This window comes from Stigmatopora argus, chromosome 7 (assembly GCF_051989625.1).
Source record: "Stigmatopora argus isolate UIUO_Sarg chromosome 7, RoL_Sarg_1.0, whole genome shotgun sequence".
NCBI lineage: Eukaryota > Metazoa > Chordata > Actinopteri > Syngnathiformes > Syngnathidae > Stigmatopora > Stigmatopora argus.
In genome coordinates, this window is record NC_135393.1 from 1,485,841 (window position 1) to 1,513,048 (window position 27,208).

At 42.6% G+C, this 27,208-nt stretch overlaps 1 protein-coding gene across 6 annotated transcripts in view; it reads right to left on the minus strand.

Annotated features, from left to right (window-relative positions):
* LOC144076970 (P2X purinoceptor 3-like) overlaps positions 1-27,208 on the minus strand; it is an 88,498-nt gene that overhangs the window by 30,075 nt on the left and 31,215 nt on the right. For all 6 annotated transcript variants that reach the window (XM_077604379.1, XM_077604382.1, XM_077604381.1 and 3 more), the window contains 3 exons: positions 20,469-20,546; positions 20,246-20,387; positions 542-678 (listed from right to left, as the gene is read on the minus strand). In XM_077604379.1, coding sequence (XP_077460505.1) covers positions 542-678; positions 20,246-20,387; positions 20,469-20,546 — 357 coding nt within the window. The remainder of the gene's footprint in view (positions 1-541; positions 679-20,245; positions 20,388-20,468; positions 20,547-27,208) is intronic.

Sequence of the window (27,208 nt, forward strand, 5' to 3'; positions counted from 1 at the left end):
GTAATTGCTGACAGGTTTTAAACACATTTGATAATTTTTGGAGCTTATGCAGGCTTCAACAGCATACTGCATCTCCAGTTTGACCGAACAAAAGACAGTCTTGAGTCCCAATCACAATGAAAAACCTCCAGTTCAACAGTAAGCAGCCTAAATTACAACTTCCTGTCCAAGTTCTGATATTTTATCACCACATTGTGAATTTTGTTTTGACCCTGACATTTGAAAATAGCCCAAATGAGTAGCAACACACCCAGATCTCGCAACACTGCGCCACATATGCACAGTGCATGCGCTCTTCATTCAACAACTCTGTCTCGGCGGTCAAGATCTAGAATGATTTTAAACCTGTGATCAACGCTCTTTACAGATTTCCCTTAAAAATTACCTCTGTTTTGTGTGATGACAATATTATCTGAACCCCCCCACCCACCACCACCACCACCACCATAAAACGGAGTAAATATCTTCCGAGAGTGATGATTCCCTAGTTTGGCCAGTGTTGTAATATCTAATGCTTTATGAAGGCCTTCGTTCTGAATACCTGAAATTATAACCAGGTGAAACAGCATTCTTCTGTGACAATGCATCCAGTCGGGTGAATGAGTATGAAGGGTTGCAATGGCCATCTGATTTGTCCAAATCACATATCCAGCCAATCTTTATTCCTATCACTCCCCCCTAATAAGGAGGTACATGAAGGGAAAGTGTCAGGATTTTATTTCATATTATTATACATTTGCTTGCAATGAAAAATACACTTTGCTTAACTTATAACTTGCTTTGCTCATCATTATTAGTGCTTTGCCCCTGATAACCTTAGTTAGTCTAAATATAGAGGAGCCAGAACGGACTGGACTCTAATGTTTGCCTTTTGCTAATAAATTTTACTCCTAAAAGTCTAAACAAAGTGGCGCCAGAACGCTTTGCAGTGCTGTTAATCTCATTTGGGAACTGCACCTGCAACCAATGTTCCCTCTAAGCTGCGCGCGTGCGCAATTGCGCACTACTCTTGTCTTCTCTGCGCAGCAGCAATCATATGCGCAGTAATATATATATATTTTTGAACCCCTTTCCCCATGATGGCGCCGTTTAAGCGGCAGCCAGTGGCAGTAGCTCTGTGCACTTATGTTTTCCGTGTTTTACAGCATGTTTTACATCAGGGGTCTCGAACTCAATTTACCTGGGGGCCGCTAGAGGCCGAGTCTGGGTGAGACTGGGCCGCATCAGGATTTCCACAAGAAAAGCACTGATAAAACATTCCAACGTTATCAAATATCTTTATTTTTTAACAAAAAATAATGAATTAAATAAATTAACTTAAAGATGAATAAAAAATAAATCAATCAGTAATACAAAACCAAATAATACTAATGAGCATACACAGTAGATATACACTGGCTGGCTAAGTAGAGAAAATGAATTATTTTTATTCCGTTTCAAATGTCTGTATTAACAGCTCTTTAACCTTTAACTTTCTGAACTTGAATGGAACATTGAACATGAAATATTCTGAACACGGCTTCTCTTGCCTACTCCTTGCTGCTAGAGACCTGGCAGCGCTTCTTCTCACATAGTCACATTTGGCTTGAGGGAGGAAGCAGTGGAGACCCTCAGTAGAGCTTGAAGATGCTCATCAGTAAGTCTGGACCTATACTTGGACTTATTGAAGTTCAAGGTGGAGAAGAGCTTCTCACACAAGTATGTGCTCCCAAAAAGGCACATGGTCCGCTTGAACCTTCGGGAAAGTTCAGGGAAGCTGGGGGTCAACTCTCTCAAAAATTGCCCAAGCTTGTCTGCTTCTCCACTCACCTCCCTGAACTTGGCTTTGAGTGCATCGTTGCACTGCAGGTCAATGAGCTCCATTTGAAGCTCAGGAGGGGCATCTTGCACATCAAAGGAGAAGGGGTCCGCAAAAATTTGAAATGTGGCTTTGTGTGTCTTGAAGTCTGCAAATCTGTGATCAAATTCCTCCTGTAGCTTCGAAATGGCCTCAACATACTTCTCACCACTGAATGGTGTGCCTGCATCCACGAGAGCCTTGCATGCTGGGAAATGGCAAAGGTTTGTCTGAGAGAGCTGGGCTTTCCATAACACAAGTTTAGTGCAGAATGCTCTCACGTTGTCATAGGCAGCACTGACAAGTTGCCCCTGGCCTTGTAGCTTCTTGTTCAGTACATTAAGCTCATGTGTGATATCAACAAGAAAAGCCAAGTCCATGAGCCATTTGGGATCATTTAGCACAGGATCAATCAACTCACAAACGGCGTAGCTAGCTTTGACTGCTGCATTACTGTCTTTGGTAGCCTTCTTGAAGAGATCCTGTTGCCTCAGAAGACGTGTTTTAAGACTGGCAACCTGGTTGGCTCTCTCATCTCCCTGGTATTTTTCGTACTCCTCAGCATGTCTCGTAGTACAATTACGTGTCAAATTGTATTCCTTGTGCACCGCAACTTTTTCAGTGTAAATGAGACACGTCGGGGTGCCCCTGTGTTCAACAAAGAAATATTGCACTCCCCACTTTTCTTGAAACTGTCTGTGCTCATCACCGACCTTTCTCTTCACGGCAGGCTTTGAAAGAGACATCTCTGGGGCTCTGTAATATGTTTTTCCACTTGGAATGAGTCTCGGGTTGATCTTTCACATTCAGTCGCGCGGGTTTGTGGCGCATGTGCACTTTCGCTCTCCGTTTCAATCGCGGAGATGGCTACAGACACTGACACAGGCTGGATCACGGATCATAGCGCCTCATTCAGTTCTATGCTGAGAGCAGCGGAGGAGTGTGCGCGCCGAGCGGAGTGATCGGCCTCACGGCTTCTCCTCCGCCCAGCTGATTGGAGGAATGAATGAGTGAGTGAGCGAGGCACTGGACAGCCCGGCCGATGTCCCGCCCTCCAGAGCCGTATACCTCACCGTGATTGGTTCATTCAGCTCCGAACCAAAGTTCCCTCTAATTTTTTGTTGGTCTGAGCAGAAAGACAACCTCCCTGAGCGCACTGAGTACCAGTGTGAGCGACATCATCGGTACTCGGATGATTCGCCTAAAGACGTTTCGCCGACGGACGTTTGACAGACGGGCAGGTCGCCGAATGGACGTTCCACCGAACGTTCATTCGGCCGAACGGAGGTTTCGCCGTAACGGGATTCGAACGCTCGCCCCGCCGGATCGTGTGTGTACAAGTTTTTCAACCTCGGCCCGCGGGCCATATACGGCCCGTTAGGATTTTTAATCCGGCCCGCCGCCGGTGTTGTCCAAATTGTAGTAAAAATCAATGTTCGTCTACCATCAATGGCAGTCCGGGAATAAGCACTCTTGGGCAGGCAGATGTAGCAGAACCGAGCCGTAAAATGACAGCAATCGGGTCAAATCCATCCTAAAACAGCATTTAATGATTAAATACAAATACTGGATGATATCGCGATGGAGGCAAAAAAATGTCTATAGACGTCCATTCGCCAAACGACTCAAAATGCTCTCAAATTCGGTCAAATCCAGCTGAAAACAGCGTTTAATGATTAAATACAAATACTAGTATTTGTATTTGATCATTAAACTAACAAATACTAGTACGACCTGTCCGTCTGTCAAACGTCCGTCGGCGAAACGTCTTTAGGCGAATCATCCGGTCACGACATCATCATTGCTCGCTATCGGCACACCAGTATCAGACCTGCCACAAGCAGGTGCATGTCAATGTTCCCTCTAATTTTTCATGTAAAACATGCTGTAAAACAAGAAAAACATGAGTGGACAGAGCTACTGCCACTGGCTGCCACTTAAACGGCGCCATTATGGGGAAAGGGGTAAAAAAAAAAAAAAAAAAAAAAATCAAAAAAAAAAAAATCGATCTTTCATATTAAGACGGGGGCCGCAAATTATGGTCCCGAGGGCCGCAGTTGGCCCGCGGGCCGCAAGTTTGAGACCCCTGTTTTACATGAAAAATGAGAGGGAACATTGACATGCACCTGCTTGTGGCAGCTGTGATACTGGTGTGTCCATAGCGAGCAATGATGATGTCGTGACCGGATGATTCGCCTAAAGACGTTTTGCCAACGGACGTTTGACAGACGGACAGGTCGCCGAATGAACGTTCGTTCAAACAGCGTTTATTGGTTAAATACAAATACTAGTATTTGTTAGTTTAATGATTAAATATAAATACTAGTATTTGTATTTAATCATTAAACGCTGTTTTCAGCTGGATTTGACCGAATTTGAGAGCATTTTGAGCCGTTTGGCGAATGGACATATATCGCGACATTTTACCGAGGAATTCACTTCCCTGGGGTCGGTTCTAATGTCCAAAGAGCTCCAGTATTTGTATTTAATCATTAAATGCTGTTTTAGGATGGATTTGACCCGATTGCTGTCATTTTACGGCTCGGTTCTGCTACATCTGCCCGCCCAAGAGTGCTTATTCCCGGGCTGCCATGCCCGCCCAAGAGTGCTTATTCCCGGGCTGCCATTGATGGTAGACTAACATTGATTTTTACTATAATTTGGACAACGCCGGCGGCGGGCCGGATTAAAAATCCTAACGGGCCGTATATGGCCCGCGGGCCGAGGTTGAAAAACATGTACACACACGTTCCGGGGGAGGGGCGAGCGCGCGAATCCCGTTTCGGCGAAACCTCCGTTCAGCTGAACGTCCATTCGGCGACCTGCCCGTCTGTCAAACGTCCGTCGGCGAAACGTCTTTAGGCGAATCATCCGAGTACCGATGATGTCGCTCACACTGGTACTCAGTGCGCTCAGGGAGGTTGTCTTTCTGCCCAGACCAACGAAAAATTAGAGGGAACATTGCCTGCAACCACCACAGACTCCGCAAGACGTCCAGACCTTCATCGGTTTTGACTTTTGACTATTGATGTCTCACTCGTGTTTCCAACCCTCCCAACATAACAACACACATAGAAAACACCTGTAAGGTCAGAACGGAGTTGGCAGTTTTCCTCAACGGTCGTTCTCCCATCAAGTGAAAATTCCAGAAGACAGTCCTTTCCTTATTTCTATGCATGCATTTTGGGAATGTCTATTGGCGAACCTAACATTTATTGGTCTTTCGAACTTGGGAGTCAATATACCAAAGGAATCCAGTGACTGAGCCGATATCTGGGAAGACCGTGGCAACGGCATTTAAGCCCTTTTAATGGGCTGGACTTCGGCTCCGCACCTAAGTGCCGGATGTTGACGACAAAAGAGGTGAAGACATCTCTGGTGAATAAAGCGTTCATATGAATCTCCATTTGTTGAGATTGCTCCGAATGTGTAAGTTCATGTCAAGGGACTGCGACCGTTTTGTCAGGGGATGACAACGAAAATCCTATGGATACTAGGCACTAACAGGTGTAGAGAGTATTAGTCTATAAAACTGATAAAAAGGCGTCGGTGTCCTATACTTAAACTCCGATTGTATGATTGTGCGTGGGTGTTGATAACCTAAGGAAAACAAGAGGATGGGAAAATTGCAGCCCTGATCTGGTACAAAGTTGTTCTAGTCACTATGGGTTTTATATGTGTCTGTGCGTGCCTGCGTTCGTGCGTGCCTGCATGCGTGCATGTGTGCGTGCGTGCCTGCGTGTGTGCGTGCCTGCCTGCCTGCGTGTGTGCGTGCGTGTGTGCGTGCCTGTGTGCGTGCGTACCCGCGCGCCTACCTGCGTGTGTGCGTGCGTGCCTGCCTGCCTGCATGTATGCGTGTGTGCCTGTGTGCGTGCGTGCCCGCGTGCGTATATAAATATATATATATATATATATATATATATATATATATATATATATATATATATGTGTGTGTGTATATACACCAGTGTCGGACCGTCAGGGCCTTCAAGGCCTTCTCTGCTGGCCTAAGAAATATCTGAATCATATATTATATTTTGTCCATCAATACTTATTAAATAATTCCAAATGGTCTGTTAGCTTCCTTTCATTGCTTTTCCCCCTGGTTGCACTGCTTCCAGATGTGTGCATGCGTTTCATATTGAAGCATTTAACCACTCACATTTCAGCCATTATTTGTTGCCAGGGTCAAAAATCTGCCTCAAAGCCTTCAGAATCAGTTCTGCGGGCTCTGCTGCATTAAACAAGCGTCAATAAGACTGTTGCTTTAACCAATCAGAATTCGATTTGGTGACACCAAGGCCATTTCGCTGGCATAGGGATACGTCATCGCTTTCACCAACTATGATTGGCTAGTAGGCGGACCAAAGCCAAAGTGAGCCAGCCAGAGATCGCAAACTCCACCCACAATGGCCAACAGAGGAAAACAAATGGATTTGGTTGCAGATTTGCTCACAAAGCTATTTTCCAGACGGACTTTTCCAGAAAGAAATGCACATCATTAAGAAAGGGCGGTCAACTCCGAAGCTAGCAAGCCTGTTAAGCCGGGAAAAGGGTGTGTCTGCCACTTTCAGTGCGCTAACTACAAAGAGCTACCAAACTGTATTTGGAGCTAGCTGCACAAGCAAATATATTGTTGTGTTGATTTAAAGCCATTTTCAAGACGGACTATGCCGGAAATATGACAGGACAGGCTCGACTTTCATCATTAGCTTGATGGCGATAGAAAAGAAGGAAGAAAGAAAGGAGGATGGATATTGTGTACAGTTGAAAATGATTTTTGGTGAGTAAAATATGGCTATATTCCTAAATAATATTTCAATTGTGGGCCCGGTTCTGATATCTGAAAAGCTCCAGTGTTTGTATTTAATCACTAAATGCTGCTAGGAAGTGGATTTTACCCCATTTTACCCAAGTTTAATTTTTGCCGTTGCGCCATTGACGTCCATCGCTGTCTTTTCCCGGGGAAATCACCCCCCTGGCCTGGTTGTAATGTCTCAAAAGCTCCAGTATTTGTATTCAATCAATAAATGTTGCTAGGAAGTGAATTTTACCTCATTTTAGTGCATTTTTTTGCCGTTTCACGTATGGACATATATGGATGTATCGACGTTCATCGCTGTCTTTTTACCGGGAAAATCACCCCCTGGCCTGGTTTTAATGTCTGAAAAGCTTCAGTATGTGTACACATATACACATGTACACATGTATAAATGTACTATGTACACACGTACACACGAACACACGCACATACACGCACATACACACACACATACACACACATACACACACATACACAGTTCTGCATTCATCAGGGGGCTGAGGTGATTGAGGATGATCATCTCCAATGTCTTGATCAGGTGAGAGGTTAATGCTACCGGCCTGAAACTGTTTGGCTCCCTGGGTTCGCAGTCTTTGGAACTGGGACCACACAGGAAGTTTTCCACAAGGCTGAGGTTGAAAATATGCAGAATCACTTTGCCAAGCTGATCTCTCAGTAGTCTGGAGCTGAGGCCGTCTGGACCGGTAGCCTTCCTTGCCTCGATCTTCTTTAGCTGTTTTATCACCTGATCGACAGTAATGCAGAGACCCGTAGAAGAGGGGGAGGAAGAGGAGGAGAATGAGGGGGGAGAGTTTCTTATGGTCTGGGGGGTTAGGGGAGTGGGAGCAGGACTGAATCTGTTAAAGAACTGATTCAGTTCATTGGCCCACTCCCTGCCGCCGGACTCCGGGTCTCTCTCACTGTTGCCTCCATGGCCCGAAATGGTCCTCAAGCTCCTCCAGACCTCTTTGGTGTTGCCTCTCTGGAGTTGGTTCTCCAGCTTCCTCCTGTAGATGGTCTTTCCCTTCCTTATCTCTCTCTTCAGCTCCTTCTGGACCATTTTCAGACGCTCTCTCTCCCCAGACCTAAAAACCCTCTTCTTATTGTTCAGGAGGGCCCTTAGATCTCTGGTGACCCACGGCTTATTGTTGGAGAAACAACAGACCTTCTTGGAGGGTACAATGTTCTCAACACAGAAGTTAATATAATCTGTGATGCAGTGGGTCAAGCTGTCAATGTCTTTACCATGTGAATGGCACAGCACCTCCCAGTCAGTGGTCTCAAAACAGTCCCTCAGTACCATGCTGTATATACGTACATACATACATACACATAAATGTACATGCATGCATACGGTAGGTCTTAACACTCAGCCATTTTTTTGTTAAAGAGCCTGACAGCTGATGGGAGGAAGGATCTGCAGAAGCCCTCCTTCCTGCAATGAGGGTGCCGCAGTCTATTGCTAAAGGAGCTTCGGAGGGACTCCACAGACTCATGCAGGGGGTGGGAGGTGTTGTCCATGATGGACATCATCCTGGTCAGTATTCTCCGCTCTCCCACTTCCTCCACAGAGTCCAGAGGACAGCCCAGAACAGAGCTGGCCCTCCTGACCAGCTTCTTCAGCCTGTTCCTGTCCCTCTCCGTACTCCCGCATCCCCAACAGAGCACTGCATAAAACACTGTAGATGCCACCACAGTGTCGTAGAAAGTCCTCAGCAGTGTCCTGCACACTCCAAAGGACGTAGTCTCCTCAGTAGGTAGAGGCGGCTCTGGCCCCTTTTATACAGGGCATCTATGTTTGTGGACCAGTCTAGTTTGTTGTTGAGGTGAACACCCAGGTACTTAAAATTCTCCACGATTTCAATGTCTGTACCCTGGATGTTCACCTGAGTGGTCTGTTGAGGATTCCTCCGAAAATCGATAACCATTTCCTTTGTCTTACTGGTGTTGATGTAGAGGTGGTTTTGCCTACACCAGTCAACAAAGGCTGTGATGACTCGCCTGTACTCTAGGTCGTTCCCGTCCATCACTCGTCCAACAATAGCGGTGTCGTCAGAGAACTTCTGGAGGTGGTAGGTGTCTGTATTATGTTTGAAGTCTGATGTGTAGAGGGAGAAGAGGAGTGGGGAGAGCACTGTGCCTTGTGGGGGCCCCCGTGCTGCAAGCTACCACATCAGACATACAGTCCTGGAGTCTCACATATTGTGGTCTGTCAGTGAGGAAGTCTATGATCCATGCGGCTAGGTGGTTCCTTACTCCAGCCTCTTCCAGTTTCCCTCTCAGTAGGACTGACTGAATGGTGTTGAACACACTGGAGAGGTCAAAAAACATCATTCTCACCGTGCTCCTCCAGACCTCTTTGGTGTTGCCTCTCTGGAATTGGTTCTCTAGCTTCCTCCTGTAGATGGTCTTTCCCTTCCTTATCGCTCTCTTCAGCTCCTTCTGGACCATTTTCAGACTCTCTTTCTCCCCAGACTTAAAAGCCCTCTTCTTCTTGTTCAGGAGGGCCCCTAGATCCCTGGTGACCCACGGCTTATTATTGGAGAAACAACAGACCTTTTTGGAGGGTACTGAGATGGACCAGGTTGTGGTCTGAGCAGCCCAGTGGGGACAGGGGGACTGAGCTATATGCCTCCTTTGTGTTGGCATACAGCAGGTCCAGAGTTTTTTGTTCCCTGGTGTGGCATTTCACATACTGAGTGAAGGTGGGGAGAGTAGAAGCCAAGGGAGCATGGTTAAAATCACCAGAGATAAGAAAGAGGGACTGGGGGTGTGACGTCTGCAGCCGGGACACAGCAGCGTGGAGCAGCTCGTGAGCGACTGCCGCGTCGGCCGAGGGAGGTATATACGCAGTTATTACGATAACGTGCGAGAACTCCCGGGGGATGTAAAACGGCCTGGTGCTAACAGCTACTAGCTCGATATCTCGAGTGCAAAGTTGCTCCTTCACAGTAATATGCCCGGGGCTGCACCATCTACTATCAATAAAAACAGCTAATCCCCCACCTTTCTTCCTACCGATCTCTTCAGCATTTCTGTCCGCCTTCACCAGCTGAAAGCCATCCAAGGAGACGAGAGAGTCTGGTATTAGTTCATTCAGCCAGGTCTCCGTGAAGCACATAATGCAGATTCTCCGATATTGTCGTTGTTGTTTGGTAAGCGCAGTTAGCTCTTCCATCTTATTGGGGAGAGATCTTACGTTCCCCATAATAATAGATGGAATGCTGGGTCTGAAGCGTCGCTTTCTCTCCTGACATTTTCGTCCGGCTCTGCATCCTCTTCTCTTCCTCTTTAACTCAGCAGGGAGGTCCAGGGGAATCCAGGTGTTGCGTAGCGCTAACAGCTGATCCTTTGTGTAAAACAGCGTAGGCATGGCGAGTGGGTCAAAATGTAATGTCCAGAATTTGCAAAGATAAACTAAACTTAATAGATCAAAGACTGCCTCTCTTGAGTCTTGGAGTAGAGTCTTGAAAGTAAAGTTTTAAAACATTAAAGTATGGAATATAATATATAAAGTAAAGTAAAGAGTAAAGTCTTAAGAGACAATAAAACGTAAAAAATAAAGGATAAAAAAGCTGAAAAAATACAGAATACGAGTGAGGGTTTAGGGAGCTACTGCAAGAAGCAGCCGCTTTGAACGGCGCCTATGATGCTGACACATATATACATGTATACATATATACATATATATATATATATATATATATATATATATATATATATATATATACATATATATATACATATATATATATATATATATATATATATATATATATATACACATATATATATATATATATATATATATATATATATGTTGGAACTATTGTAAATAAGTTATCCTGCTTCTGGGTTAGAGTGTGAAAATGCTTGCTCATATAATTTAGGGCGCCCTGGCCTGCAGGAAGTTTCACCTTATTCAACAAAGAGGAACGGCTCCAGGGGTCAGGCGCCCGTTTGAACTATTGTGTGAAGATTACGGGAGAAGGGGAAAGAGAATGCAAGTGTTACCTTGAAGGAACATGTGGTCATGCAACAAACCCTTTTCAACTGGGATACAACCCCCTTTTTCCCTTTATCAGCTTGAAACTTCATGTAACTAGGGCACTCCCGAAACACAATAAAAGACAAGGCGAGCGGAGACTTCCTCAGAGTGTGGCGGGAGCAATGTGACAGAGCAGTCTCCGGGCACTCTCCTTGCAAGTAAAAACTAACTCAATTCTCTGTGTCTTCCTTCTTTCAGATTGGTGATACAAATGTTTGGTGTTTAAACCTGACATTTAAACCTTCGAGCCGGATCCCAAGATACCTGACGATCCCAGCGGGTGAGCAAGATCCAGAAAAGTCTGTGGCCACAGCATAAAGATCATTTTCCAGGACTGTTTCTTCCTTACGGGCTGGGGTCCGAAGGTTGAAGGGATACCAAGGACACAGAGAATCGTGAGTAAATTTCATTTAAAAAAGGAATGAATGACGAATGAAGTAAAATAGAAAACGAAGTAAAATAGAGAAATGAAGTAAAATAGAGAAATAAAAACCCTGACAATCCTAGGCACTATCAGGTAAAATTCAAACAACAAAATTCCGTAGGAGGGCAGACTCCCTTAGTTGAAACAGACTGATTAAATTCTGTAAAGGATGGCGGAGTCCCAGTTGTATTGAAGAAACAACAAACGAAATTCCGTAGGAGGGCGGACTCCCTTAATTGAAATATATTAATTAAATTCTGTAAAGGATGGCGGAGTCCTGGTTATGTTGAACAAAGATGCGAACTAAAAGGAATGAAAGTGTAAAAGTGTGAAAGGAAATACATTTTACCAATAGGTGATTTGTATCTCATACCAAAACACCAGGGATCAAATGGTGAACTTCAGTGGATGTTTGTAGACAAGAAACTCCACTGAAGGAATTTATCACTATCCTGTTGACAAACCCAGTGTTAGTGGACTATAGGTGTAAAGACCCACTGGGACTAAATTTCATTCAAGATAATGAAAGAGCTCGATATAAAGAGAAAAAAAAAGAAATAGAATAAAAACTATAAACGCATGCAAGTAATCTTCATATGAATAGATAGATATATATATAAGTACGCTGTGACGCGTTCATAAATTTCGATTGTTGCGCAATATAAGACTAGAAACGACTAAGAAATATACTTAGGCGGATAAATAAGATAAGAAAATAAGTATTTAAGAGATGGTGGATTGGGACAGGACTCCAGAGAGGGAACAAGATGGGGCCATGGGGGGGGGGGGGGGGGGGTTGAAAAGCAGACCACATGTGAGAGGAAAAATGGCCCAGCCCAGAAACAAAGGAAAAAATGGCCAGCCAACTGAAGTCAAACTGCCTTCCTTCCATAGCCCACTTTCCACTATCCCAGGAAGAATATATATATATATATATATATATATATATATATATATATATATATATATATATATATATATATATATATATATATATATATATATTAGGCCTGTTAAGAAACAGTGGCCCCCCTGTTCAGCCCACTCCTCGTGCCAGGCTCCACTCGCAAGCCGGGAGCACGACGAGGGGGGGGAGGGGGAGGCCTGGAATGCAAGACACCTCAAGTAACATCTCCCCACACAATGAAGCAAAGAGGCGCAGTAATATAGAGACAGAGAATAATAAGAGATAATAAATTGAGACGGGGCGTCCCTAGAACAAAAGAAGTGAAGCGAGGAGGGAGAGAGAAGGGGGATAGATAGAACAAAGAGAAAATGGCCAAAAAATGTGGAGCCAGGCAAGGAGCCCACTTTACGGCCAGCCCCCCTTCACAGATGCGGACACCCCTCACCCGCCAAGCACACCCGGTGCGAACAAAAAGAGGGGGGTCGCCCATAGCTCTTACTGCCCCTTTCACACTTGGAGCCAGGAGAGAGCCCACAACAGCCCAGCCCAAGGCCCCCTCCCCCTGCACAAAGAGAGAGAGGGATAGAGAAAGAAAGAGACAGATAGAGAAAGAAAGAGAGAGACAGAGAAAGTTGACAGAGAGTTTTATAGAGATGTAGAGAGAGAGAGAGATAGTTGACAGTGTTATGATATATTAGTGACAAATTATGGGTCCTTTATTAAAAACTGAAATTTATATTAGGAAATGGCTAGTGAAAGGTTATTTTCCCTAAATTTTAATTGAGGTAACAGTGAGCACAGAAAATTGCTCTTATTTTAAATAAAACCACCTTCTTGGAGTGGATAGCAATTCAGCTAGAGCTTTAGCTATTTGTTTTAGCAATATAAGAGTGATTTGCGATTTAGACTTAAGTAGTAAGAATCATCCAAATTATTAATGATATCAAACATGGAGAAAACAATGCAGAAATGGCATTCATCCAAATTATTAAGTAAATTATACCTGGCTGGTTTAGATAAAATAATTGATTTAGGATAGGCATGATTTCCCTAGGACGGAAGAGGCATGGAATGTTTTTCAGTGCACAGAAAAACATTCCTTGTTTTGCCCTGAGCAGGCGGAATATGCTTTGTCGTGGGTCATATTAATGACTATTAGAATATTAATTGCATTAGCACCAAACAGTTGATGTCAACCAAATGACGTTAACCTATTTCTTTTGAGAATGGTTAGTGCTGATAGCACAGCAAAATGGAGGTGAGCTGCCAAAAAGCCGGGATGGCAGTCTCCACTAGTGATGAAAAAAAAATTGCAGACCACTGATGTCTAAGTGAGCGAATGGTTGTTTGTCTTTTTGTGTTTTTGATTGGCTGACCACCGAGATATGATCAATCGGTTAGGTATCAAGGTGGAAAAGGATTTAGCAAATTGGAATCAATTTCGGAATTCGCCAATAAGCCCTTTTCAGGGTTGGCAGTGACAAATTATGGAAAAAATATTTCGTCAAATGAAATTTTTATTGGAAAAAGCAGCAGTACTCCAAATGTGACATTTGAAGTGGAGAAACAAATCTGCTATGCGAAATTTGGGACCACTGAAACAAAAAAAAACTAAGACAGTGCATGATATGAAATTCCAAAGTATTATAGTGATAATGGAATCCAAATTGTGTTAACAGAATAATTGACTGAATTGACAAAAGGTTCCATATTTCGTTATGAAATCATTGCGCCTACATAACGAGGTCAACCGGACAACAAAATATGGACATCCTATTTAGTAGACCATACCAAACGCCATTATTCACTACACGATTGGAACTAGAGGATGAGACTAATCTGGGTATCTGCATAAAAGAAAAAACTTTAAAGAAACGCATTGAATTTGGGTTAGCAGAAGGAGACTGTGCTTCTCAACAGGAAACAAACTGGACCAACGGTGGTCCCGGGAGCCTGGGTGCTCAACACAAGTGTTCCTGACCAACCAGCAGACATGAAAATAGCGGATCCATCTTGTGCACTGTAAGAAGGTTCTCTCAGTTGAAACGTATGAGGAGACAGGTAAGATAAACTTTTTGACGTAATCAGACGAAATGGCAAGCACTCCAATATTGATTGGAAAGATTATTGCTCGGGGAGCAATGCTGTAAGCCATAAGGAACTTTTTATATTGGTTTTATTGTCTCCATAAAAAGAGTGAAAGTGTTTCAATTGAGACCAAACCTTCTTACAGATTTTTAAAGTAAACAATTAGAGAGAAAAGAGTAACTACAATGGATAGAAATGTAACTAGATTTTAATTTTATGCCTGACTATTGAAAAATATTGATTAAGAAAGTTTTATAGGAGATGACTGGCAAACTCCAAAGACAATGGAATGTTACATTTGATAAAAAGACTACTAGTTTGGGATATTTTGAATTTCAAACAACCGAGTTTAATATGCAACGCAATAGACATTGTTAAATGAATTGGGACTTGTTTAGTATGCATTTTAAAAGTAATGGGCTTTAATTTCTCTAAAGGACACAATTATGCTAGAAATATTGACCCTGACAAACAAGGGGTGGTTACAATTTAGTGGGTTCAATTCTATTCAGAATTATAAATGTGTGCATTTTGTTTCTGGATATTAATTGATGTGAATCTAAACTTTTACAGAGAACGGGAAAGCTGTTTTCCTGAGGAGAAAGCAGCCTGGTTTGCTTTTTGTATTTTTCCTATTTTTAGTATGATTAGTTAATTTGTGTAATTGCAGGAAAGGAAAAAACAAATATGGTTTTTGATCTTAACAAGGAAGCAGTGTTCAAAATAGAATACCAGCTAGCATGTTTAATTTTGACTGATAAGGTATTTAAATTTTCACAAACTATAGTGATGGAATAAGTAAGAATGTTGCGATTTTTGTTCATTGGGGTATTAAGCCCAACCAAATAGCTGTAAGCAAATGTTAAGCACGTGTTGAAGACAACGACAGAACACAGCAGCTAAAGCAGCAGCGCAAACACTTACTGCACAGCATACACAACAACAAAACTGAGCCGATCTCAAGAACAGTCTGCAGACGAACTGTACACAGCTAAAGGCCTACCGTGCCTACTAAAAATTTATTCCAAAATTGAGCCATAAATGTCTCAACAGGGGGGAGATATGATGGACATCGAAATACCTACTTTTAAAATGTTTGTAGGAACTGTTAAATTTGTTACAGATATAATGTGCAAGATGACCTCAGGCCCAAACGAGGCCAATGTCCAAAAGAGTGTGGGACTGGTAGAGCAAACAAATGGTACGATAAAACCAAGGCTTAAGAGATAAAGAAGCCATGGCCAGAACGCCTAACACTGGTCAAAACGTATATGAAGATAGTGCCAACTAGCTCGAGATTAACATCTTTTGAGATAGTTCTTGGAAGACCATTCCAACTTCCTCTATGGGAAGGTGAACCATGACAAGAGACTAAGGGTGAGGCAGATCTACTTACAGAGTGGATGGTAACATGTTTGGAGAAACTTGTCCAAAGAACATGTAAGCTGCCGTGATCCTTTTGTCTATCTTGCAGGAGGTGGTGAAGCCAGGTGACTGGATCCTGATCCGAGTCATAAAAAGGAAGTCCTGGTTCTCTCCACGATGGGAAGACCCATTCGTGGCCCAACTCACCAACCTCCACAGCAGCAAAGATCGCTGAAAAGTCAAAGTCAATTCACCAACCTCAGGTCAAGGTAGTTTGAGACACAGGTGACTCTGAGTAGACTGTAAGTCAGACGGTGTCAAAACCCTTGTCCGTGAAGAAACTCATCTGACGTCTACTCACCAGCCACGAGCACCCCTCACTTAACCCTGACCTCCCATAGACTTTGCACCTCTATACAGAAGCCACAGTGAAAGCTGTTGCCACCCACATCACAGTGACTGGACTGTCAGTGACTGGACTGTCAGTGACAGCCTGGGCGTGTCTGAACGCCCCGCCCACAGAGACTCGAGTTGGAAAACAAGATGGTGACATACTCCTATCACAGAGGAGAGTGAAGTGGTATGGAGAGAACAATCTGGAGAACTACTATGGAGAAGATGTATCCTGACATCCTGAATTCACTGGGTCTAGACGCCACACTTAAATCTGCAGTGGTGCAGATGAGATGCATTCCTTTTAAGGGGAGTGAACATAACAGTAAGAGATACGAGATCAAAATCAGTGCAATTCAAACCACGTGATGCAATCTGGGGTAGTGATGTTCCTGGTGACCATAAGTTGTGGTCCGCCCCCCAGAAAATCATACTGTCGCTACTTTCCCAACTTGGGGTGGATAAAGTTATGCTTCGTGTAAAGACATTGAACTGTTACATGAGTGTTCATTAACCAAACTGTCAAAGCCCTTAGGGATGTTGCGGGACCGGATGGTCCTGGATCTGATGACATTTGATGGATGCGTGTGTGCCATGATTTGGCGACCAATGCTGCACGTTCATCCCGAACAACACAGCAGCTGACGGGAGCTTAACCAAGGCCCTGGAGGGCCTCCGATCCCTCAACAGCAAGATGAAGGAACATTCTGGAATCGACACCTCAATGTGGGACGAATTTGGTAGCATCTTTGGCAAATACAAACAGTTGGTTGTATCAGTTCTAATGTCAATCGCTGTTTTTGCTGCCATTCTCACAACTTGTGGATGTTGTTGCATTCCCTGTATTCGTGCGTTATGTCAAAGATTAATAACAAATGCCATAGAACCAGTCAAATCAGAAATGTATGCCTTATTGACATCTGAAGGCGAACCATGGGACGATGACGACGACGAGTCTGGGGATGATGAGGAAACGCAGTTCATCAGACTGCCTGACCTGTTCCCAGACCCTAAAGACTATGGCACTGACTTTCGAGTGTAACATTTTTCTGTTATATAGTGATCCTGTGGTTCGAAAATCTGAAAAGAAGAGGTCATGGGTGATGATATTTTATAGCAGAATCCGGATAAACAGGAGGGAAATGTTGGAACTATTGTAAATAAGTTATCCTGCTTCTGGGTTAGTGTGAAAATGCTTGCTCATATAATTTAGGGCGCCCTGGCCTGCAGGAAGTTTCACCTTATTCAACAAAGAGGAACGGCTCCAGGGGTCAGGCGCCCGTTTGAACTATTGTGTGAAGATTACGGGAGAAGGGGAAAGAGAATTTAAGTGTTACCTTGAAGGAACATGTGGTCATGCAACAAACCCTTTTCAACTGGGATACAACCCCCTTTTTCCCTTTATCAGCTTGAAACTTCATGTAACTAGGGCACTCCCGAAACACAATAAAAGACAAGGCGAGCGGAGACTTCCTCAGAGTGTGGCGGGAGCAATGTAACAGAGCAGTCTCCGGGCACTCTCCTTGCAAGTAAAAACTAACTCAATTCTCTGTGTCTTCCATCTTTCAGATTGGTGATACAAATGTTTGGTGTTTAAACCTGACAATATATAATATACAGTTGTGGTCAAAAGTTTACATACACTTGTGTAGAACATAATGTCATGGCTCTCTTGAGTTTCCAATTATTTCTACAACTCTGATTTTTTCTCTGATAGAGTGATTGGAACAGATACTTCTTTGTCACAAAAAACATTCATGAAGTTTGGTTCTTTAATGACTTTATTATGGGTTAACAGAAAAAGTGATCAAATCTGCTGTGTCCAAAATATACATACAGCAACACGAATTAGCAATTTTGGTGACTTAGAAAGTTGTGTCAGTGAAATGAGCTTCATAGCATGGCCTCTTAACTTCTTGTGAGTGATTATGAGTGACTACAGCTGGTGACTTCTCTGAGGCCATTTAAATAGGGCTCATTGGATGCAAACGCCTACAAACGCTACAATGGGAAAGTTAAAGGAGCTCAGCATGGATCTGAAAAAGCGAATCCTTGACTTGAACAAGTCAGGAAAGTCACTTGGAGCCATTTCAAAGCAGCTGCAGGTCCCAAGAGCAACAGTGGAAACAATTGTTTGTAAGTATAAAGTGCATTGCACTGTTTTGTCACTGCCACGATCAGGAAGAAAACACAAGCTATCACCTGCTGCTGAGAGAAAATTGGTCAGGAGGGTGAAGATTCAACCGAGAATCACCAAAAAGCAGATCTGCCAAGAATTAGAAGCTGCTGGAACACAGGTGTCAGTGTCCACAGTCAAGCTTGTTTTGCATCTCCACTGAGAGGCTGCCGTGCAAGAAGGAAGCCCTTGGTCCAAAAGCGGCACGTTAAGGCTCGACTGAATTTTGCTGCTGATCACATGGACAAAGATAAGACCTTCTGGAGGAAAGTTCTGTGGTCAGACAAAACAAAAATCGAGCTGTTTGGCCACAATGCCCAGCAATATGTCTGGAGAGAAAAGGTGAGGCCTTTAACCCCAAGTACACCATGCCTACCTTCAAGCACGGTGGTGGTAGTATTATGCTGTGGGGCTGTTTGCTCCCAATGGAACTGGTGCTTTACATAGAGTAAATGGGATAATGAAGGAGGAGGATTACCTTCAAATTCTTCAAGATAACCTAAAGTCATCGGCCCGAAGATTGGGTCTTGGGCGCAGTTGGGTGTTCCAACAGGACAATGACCCCAAACACACATCAAAAGTGGTAATGGAATGGTTGAATCAGGCTAGAATTAAGGTTTTCGAATGGCCTTCCCAAAGTCCTGACTTAAACCCCACTGAGAACTTGTGGACAATGCTGAAGAAACAAGTCCATGTCAGAAAGCCATCAAATTTAACTGAACTGCACCAATTCTGTCAAGAGGAGTGGTCAAAGATTCAACCAGAAGCTTGCCAGAAGCTTGTGGATGGCTACCAAAAGCACCTAATTGAAGTTAAAATGGCCAAGGGACATGTTACCAAATATTCGCGCTGCTGTATGTATATTTTTGACCCAGCAGATTTGATCACTTTTTTTCTGTTCACCCATAATAAAGTCATAAAAGAACTAAACTTCATGAATGTTTTTTGTGACAAAGAAGTATCTGTTCCAATCACTCAATCAGAGAAAAACCAGAGTTGTAGAAATAACTGGAAACTCAAGAGAGCCATGACATTATGTTCTTCAGTATGTATGTCAACTTTTGACCACAACTGTATACACTATACACATACTTTAACGCTGCAAGGACAATTTTTTGTTGCTATGCTTCATTTTGTTACATTACAAGTGTTATAGATCCAACAGGCCGTTAAAAAATCTATCTTTTACTAGGAGGAAATAATATTTTGCTGAGAAGTTAATTAAAGTGCTGCATAATTATTTCTGAAAGTTCGTCTTTGATATGTTACAAGCTTGTTTTATCTTCATTAATTAAAATTTATGTCTTCTTGAACTGATAGTCCTACTTCACTATGTTTGTATATACTATGCCAGGGGTCAGGAACCTTTTTGACGAAGAGAGCCACAAACAATTCATATTTTCCAATGTTATTCCTTGTAAGCCATACTACGAATTTAAAAGTCAAAATACATACATGTAAACGAGTGCCTTTTCAATTTTTTTTAGTAATTTCACCACTTTTAAAGTGGAAAAAACTGAATATTTTTTTAAAGATTCTTATGCTGTTGCTAATCAATGAGGATGCATTCCAGAAGAGTCTACTGCAAAAAAAATGAAGATTAAAGCAGTTCTAGATGTAATATCTCAGTTCTGTCACCAGCAATTTCCATATTTTAGCTCACAGGTTAGCAAAGAGCCATATGCACCCATCAAAAGAGCCACATGTGGCTCCCGAGCCATAGGTTCCCTACCCCTGTACTATGCTGTGTTAAGATATGCTCAAGGTATGTCATTTTGATCCCCATCTTCTGTTTATCTGAGATCAGTTTGCGGGTCAGCAACTTCAGCAGGGAAGCTCAGATTTCCTTCTCCCCAGTCACTTCATGCAGCTCTCCCAAGAGGATCCCAAGGCCTTCCCTGGCCCTTCCCACAGGCCCGGGGAGAACATGCAAACTCCAGACATGTGGACGTGACCTGGATTTGAACCCAGGTGGATCCGTTTCCTTTCTGCCACTTGTCTCTGCTGCAATGTTGACTCTATTGCTAACAAGGCCCTTGTTCTGCAGAATGACTGGGCCATTGAGTATACAATGCACTTTAAGGACTCTCAAACAACGCACATGCAGTTTACTTCAAATAATATTCATAAAATGAGAACACTATTCTTAGAAGCTCAGTCATTAGACAAAGCATTGGCACACTACCTTGTCTGCAAGTTTGGTGAAGTTCTGCTGTGCGTAGCGCACTACATCACCCACTTTGAAAATAGGGCAATAAGTATTGTGTACAATGTCAAAGTTGCATTCATTTATATACTTGTCAGTGATGGTCGGCAGGAAGTTGCCTCTGCAAACAAAGATAAAAAATATATGATGAAAAATATATACTATCATTACTTTAAAATCACGTTTCATCGTAACTACTTACTTGGTGTAGTTGAACGTTGGAAATCGAATGCTGTTTTTGATAAAAATTGTGAAATTTTCCACTTCCATCATTGGTGTACTGACAAAAAAATAGCAAAATAAAATGGGTAAAAATTACAATTAAGGAATCCTTTTATTATTATTATTTTAATTTGACTGAGGAAAAACTTCAGCTTAATCAAAAATAGCTCCCTACCTAAACATACACAGTACAAGAAATTAATATGAGAAGAAAGTTTATTGCATGTATTTAATTTCAAAATTTGATATGGGCACGAGCATTAGCCACCATTTTCTCAAGCTTCTTAGTATCTGCACTGATTTCACAAGTCTGGAAGCTTTTAAAGTTTTAAACAAAATAATCAATCTGAAAAGAAAACAACAACATCGATGTAATTACACTACCTCATAACATTAGAAAAATTGAGTGGATTATTGTAATATGGTGGCTCGTTGGGCGAGTGAGGTGGATGGATGTTGACCTTTGAGCTTGTGAACCTTTCCCTTCCTCTGAAGCATTTCGTCGAAATGATTGCAATTGTGTCTGTCATAACAAACTTTGCTACGATAAACACAAAATAGAATGAAATATCCTCGGATGGAAAATGTGTGTGTATATGCGACAGTTACAAACATGCAATCAATGTGGGTTATTTCACTACATCAGCATGAACAAAAGGCCACAAAAACACATTTGTCCTGTCTGAAAACACTGTGATGGGTAGCGATGACATCGCAAAAAGCTATCATCCATGTTACATCCAACCGTTACAACCCAAAGCAAAAAATCAAAACTTGATTTTTTTTATGACTTGGAGACCTTTTTATCAAGCGATGGAAAACACAAGGTTTTCTTAGTACAAAATCACTTACAGGGTTGTAAAACAGTTTTGTGGTTTGCATTGTAAGAAAAAAAAAATCAGCAATTCCGACTAAAACATTACAGAAACTTAACATTCATTACGCAAAACGTCCAAGGATTTGACGCCTATGTTTAGATTTTAAAAATGTTGGAGAAAGGCATCCAAATGCATGCTTTTGTCGTTTCTGACCATGAATCATTTCAATGCCTAAATTTCTGGGTTTTGCTGATAAGGTGAAAGGTTACTTTCCACACACAACGCCCGAATGTTATGTTATGATGTGGAACATATGTTGGTCATCGAACGAGTCAAATTCCTCGATTGGTATCATGGAGCATAAAATGGTGTTTTTTATTTAATAAAGAGGCTTTGAAATATTGTCAAAACTATGTGGACATTCGGGCTAAAGGGTGTGAGAAATTCAGGGAGGCATTTTTAAAAGAAACAGATGTAGATCCTTTCAGTTCTATCAATATCACACAAAATTCCTACAACTCGGCACTGGCTATCACTTCACCCGATAATTATAGATGTCAGCACATAGCCTTCTCACACACTTCCATTCAGTAGAGTAGCGTGAATGGCGCATAGCCTCGGGCTGTTCTTCCACCAGACACTAAACACCAGTGAAAAAAAAGTTGTGGGGTACTTTGTGGATGTTTACGCCGTAGGGGTGGACGGTGTCGTAATTGATTGACATCCGACCATCATCCACACCGATTTTGTTGTTGATATCGTGAGGTTCTTTGGTTTCATCAGCGCTAAAGGCTGCCCACCACAAAAACATTATTTTCCGGTGTTAACTTACAAAAACACAAAAGGTAAACTAATTTTCCCACTTTGCCGTATATGTGTGGAGTTAAACAAACAACAATGAATGTAGACACAATGATGAGAGGAGGGCTCTGACGGGGGTATGTGGGTGACTTCTGAATTCAACAAAGCTATCGAGTTAGGATACAAATTGGCAGTGTCATGGACATGTAGCATTTTGAAAACTCGAGCCGCAACATCTACAAAAAGTACATGAATACTTTTCTCAAAGGGAAAGAGGAAGCCGGTGTGTGTCCGGATTGGTATGCGTTAATGTTTATATTTCTCCTAAAAGGGGCCTGTTTTGGCATTTAAAGGGTACAACTGCAGATTGATTGTCGGCTCATTCACACAGGTTGGAGTGTTTTGAGTGGGACACTCTCATGTGTGTTTTATTAAAACGATCCGGGTCCAGGTCATGACTCAAGCCAATTGAAGTAAGTTTAGAGTCGTTATTCAGGAAAAAAAATAAAAAGTTGTTTGAGGTTACAGGAGTTAACCCAGGGGCGGGCAAACTTTTTGATTCGTGGGCCACAATGGGTTCTAACATTTGACAAGGAGCAGATGGATGGATTGCTTTGGTAAACTCACCTCATTGGAGAAAAAAATACACTCTTGAGATATGTAGAAAATGTGTGCTAGTGTAGGAAAAATTTGTGAATGCCTTGTTCAAAATTTGCCTAGAAAATAAAGCCATCTTGGATTTGAAGGCTTTCACGTGTATGCACGTCTTGCCCATACTGATCCTTCCCCTGCAGTCTCGTGTTGAGCTCGTTCAAGTGTTAAAATATGTCCGTAGCAAACGCAAAATCACAAATCCAGCTCTTGTTGCTCAGCTCAGGAAATTCATCAGCCTTCCCCAGTTGCTCCAAAAACATGCCAATCTCCTCTTTGAGCTCCCACATGTGTTGAAACACTTTGCCCAAACTCAACCAGCTGACACGGGAGTGCTAAAGCAGGTCCTGGTGATCCGCATCAGTTTCCTCCAGGAACGCAATAAACTGACAGTGCTGAATGCCCTTGTGCGTATGTAGTTGATTTTCACAACAGGATTCACAACATGATTCAGCTGTAATACCAATTTTCATAGATTCCAGGTGGATGATGCAGTGGAGGAAAATGACATCCTGGTCAGGATTTTCATCTTTCATTTTATTCTGGATTCTCCTCAGCAGGCCAACGTTTTTCCACGTAAAATTCCGACATCCATCTGTGGTGACATTGACAAGCTGACTCCAAGGAAGCTTCACATTTTCAATGACAGCATTCACCTGGTCAAACATGTCCTCTCCCAGTGTTTGTCCTTTCAGAGACTCCATTGTAAAAAAACATCCGTAATTTCAAAAGTGTCATTGATGCCTTGGATAAAAATGAGGAACTAAGCAGTGTTTTGGACATCATTGCTTTCATCCAGTGCTAAAGAATACAATGTGAATGACTCCGTCTTTTTATTTAAGATGCTCTTGATATCTTCATCTATTACCGTATTTATTAGAGTATAACGCGCACCCATAATTTGTGACTAAAAATTGGTATACATTTTTTGGGTAGTTTTTCTCAGCTCACACCAAGTATTGCATCAGTACTGGTAACTGGCAAATGTTAAACACATGTCGCCATGACAAAATATTTATTCACAACATATGGTATGAAAACCTGGTCAAACAAACTACTACATATATGAACACAATTCTCAAATGGAATTTACAATTTTAAATCCTTAAAGACTAATTCAGGGCGACCCGGTGACGCAAGTGGTTAGCGCGTCGGCCTCACAGCTCTGGGGACCTGGGTTCAAATCCAGGTCACGTCCACCTGTGTGGAGTTTGCATGTTCTCCCCGAGCCTGCGTGGGTTTCTTTCGGGTACTCTGGTTTCCTCCCACATTCCAAAAACATGCATGGTAGGCTGATTGGCCACTCTAAATTGCCGCTAGGTATGGGTGTGAGTGTGCATGGTTGTCCGTCTCCTTGTGCCTTGCGTTCGGCTGGCCATTGATTCAGGGTCTCCCCACCTCTGGCCCGAAGTCAGCCGGGATAGGCTCCGGAACCCCCCGCGACCCTAATGAGGATAAAGCGGTTCAGAAAATGAGATGAGATGAGATAAAGTCTCATTCATCATCATATTATTTAAGATTTTTCAAAGTCTGAAATATCATCATCAGATTCACCAAACAACTGATTTCATTCTTCTTGAGCAAGTATAGCACTCCCTGGGCAGACTCATTTTCATGGATCAACTTTTTTTATTTTTACAACCCTATATTATCCTATAAACTTGCCAAGGCTATTCGGAGAGGGCTGGCTTTTGTAAAAGAAGGTAGATTGTCGCCATCTGGCGGACAAAGACAGGTTCTACGTCTCCCATTATACATAACGACTGCGGAGGGGACTTTTTCGCCGGCAGGGGGCAGTGTTTCACCGGGATTCGTGTATAACGCGCAACCGAAGTTTGGTTCAGTTTTTTGGTACAACATTTTGCGCATTATACTCGAATAAATACGGTAGTTCCACACGGCGAATCACTGTCTGCCGTGATAAACTGATTTTGTCAAATGTGTCTGGTCTCCGGGCACAAAATACCTGCCGTCTCCGCTATACATTCTTTTAAAAACTCGCCCCCAGACAGTGTTTTGCTGGCCTTAGCCATTTTGAAGGAAAGCATAAAACAGAGGGTAGAGTGCAAACGTGGAGTAATAGCCCTACGCTTCGCCTCAACAAAGCCAATGCATCTACAGTGCCATCTAGTGGAAAACATCAGAATTGCAGGGAAAATAAAATATTAACAAGGTTTCTTAATTTCAAATTATCAAATTTGGCGGTCCGGATTAAAATATTTAACTATGGCCCCCGTGCCAAAATTTGCCCAACACCGGGTTAACTTGAGCTAAAGCCCTGCGGCCGTGCCCTATCGTCCGGGGGTCATTTTTGATTAGAGAAAGTAGTTAGATGAAGCCAGGGGACCAATTGTAACAAACAGTCATTTGTTATTTCAACTTTTTGCGTCTAAGTGATGTGACCTCCAATCGCGCAAGTAGGCAATGAACTATCAAAGAGTTGCTATGCCAATTAATAAACGTAACATTGTCACCTATGAGTACATCGTACTGTGGTGTGTCGTACGGACAGTATGTCGCCGGACACTTCGTCGCCAGACAGTTCATCGACCGGACATTTCGTCGACGGACATTTCGTTGACGGACATTTCGTCGACGGACATTTCGTCGACGGACATTTCGTTGATGGACAATTTTCGTTTTATTTATTGCCTTTTATTTTAATGTCAAAGTTCCTTTAAAAAGTCTGAAGTAAAAACTCTCTCTCAGAGAGAGTGATTACCTGGTTGATAATAATTATTTATGCAACAAAACAATTGTTTGCGAGGTTGAGGTTAGGTTAACCCTAACCCCTAACTTTAACCACTATCCCCTAACCCTAATCCTAACCCTAACCACTAACCTTAACCACTATCCCCTAACCCTAATTCTAACCACTAACCTTACGAATTGTCTGTCGACGAAATGTCCGGCGACGAAACGCCGGCGACGAAACGCCGGCGACGAAACGCCGGCGACGAAACGCCGGCGACGAAACGCCGGCGACGAAACGCCGCCGATGAAACGCCGCCGACGAAATGTCTGGTCGACGAAATGTCTGGTCGACGAAGTGTTCGGCGACGAACTGTCCGTCGAAGAAACGTCCGGTCACGCCTAAATGCATAACTTTGCTAGAAAATTGAGGAGAGCGTAAAGTCAATCAATTATATGGATTGGTTAAAAGTGCACTTGTTTTTCAGTACAGTAGTACCTTGATATAAGAGTACCTCGACATACGAGGAATTTGAGATACGATAAAAATTCCGAGCAAATATTTGCCTTGAGATACGAGACATTTTTTTTTTAGATATGAGCATACGAAACAGCCAGGTGGCCGAAACGCAAGAGGCTTCTTATGAGGACAGCATGGCACTGTCTTTCTCGTCGCATCTACCTCGTGTAAAGATATCTACGAGCACTGGGTGGAGAGTTGCATTTTTTTCCGTGTTATTCTTTTTTTGCGTTAGTCAGTGCAGAATAAAGGGAAAAACAATGGGTCCAAAGCAAACAGTTGGAATGAAGAGTTGTGCAAAGAAAAGGCATATGATGACAATCGATATTAAGCACGAAATAATCAAAAAACATGAGTGGTGTATGCGTGACGGAGCTGGCTCGCTATTACGAGAGGAGCAAGCACCTGGACAAGTTGGTTAGTGGTCGTGTGTTATTTTGTTGTAAGGACATTTGTGTGCATCACCCTCAATAGGTTCGTTTTAAAAACTCCGGCTGAAAGTCAGGGTGGAGGCGAGGCAAAAAGAGCCAACCCGGGAGAAGAAAGGTATAAAACAACATTAATTAAATTTAGTGTAAGGTTAGATTAAATTTATTTTTGAGTGTCTGTATCGTAATCCATGTTCATGTAAATGTGTTTATGTTGGGTTACAAGCGCGTTGCTGTGCAAAAAGTCTCTCTCTCTCTCTTTCTCTCTCTCTCCCTCTCTCCCCTCCCGCACTACGCATTGTACAGAATAATATCTCTTTTTCGTTATCAACATCATAACCACTAGATAGTTCTTAGTTCCTGTTAGTAGATGGCAAATTATAACAAATAAAAATGTTTTTCCATTCCAATATCCTGTTTTTTGGTATGTTTTGTCAGACGGTGGTAACGAATTAATTTGTATTCAGTTCATTTGTATGGGAAAAGGTGATTTGAGATAGGAGTAAAGGATAGGAACGCATTAAGCTCGTATCTCAAGGTACAGTCATACCTGTACTTACGAATGCCTCTAGGTGCAAAATTTCCAGGTTACGAAAGCTTTTTATATGTAAATGAGTGCCTCGAGAAAAGAAAAATATCCAAGTTACGAAAACCCACAAAAAGTAGATGCATTCCTTATCCGTTACTTTATTTTGAAAATATTGTAATGGATGCATTGATTCTTGCTTTAAAAGCTCACTCCACCATATACTGGGCTCTCATTGGCTGTCCACAACAACCCTCTATTTTCCTTAACTCATTGTCTGCTTAA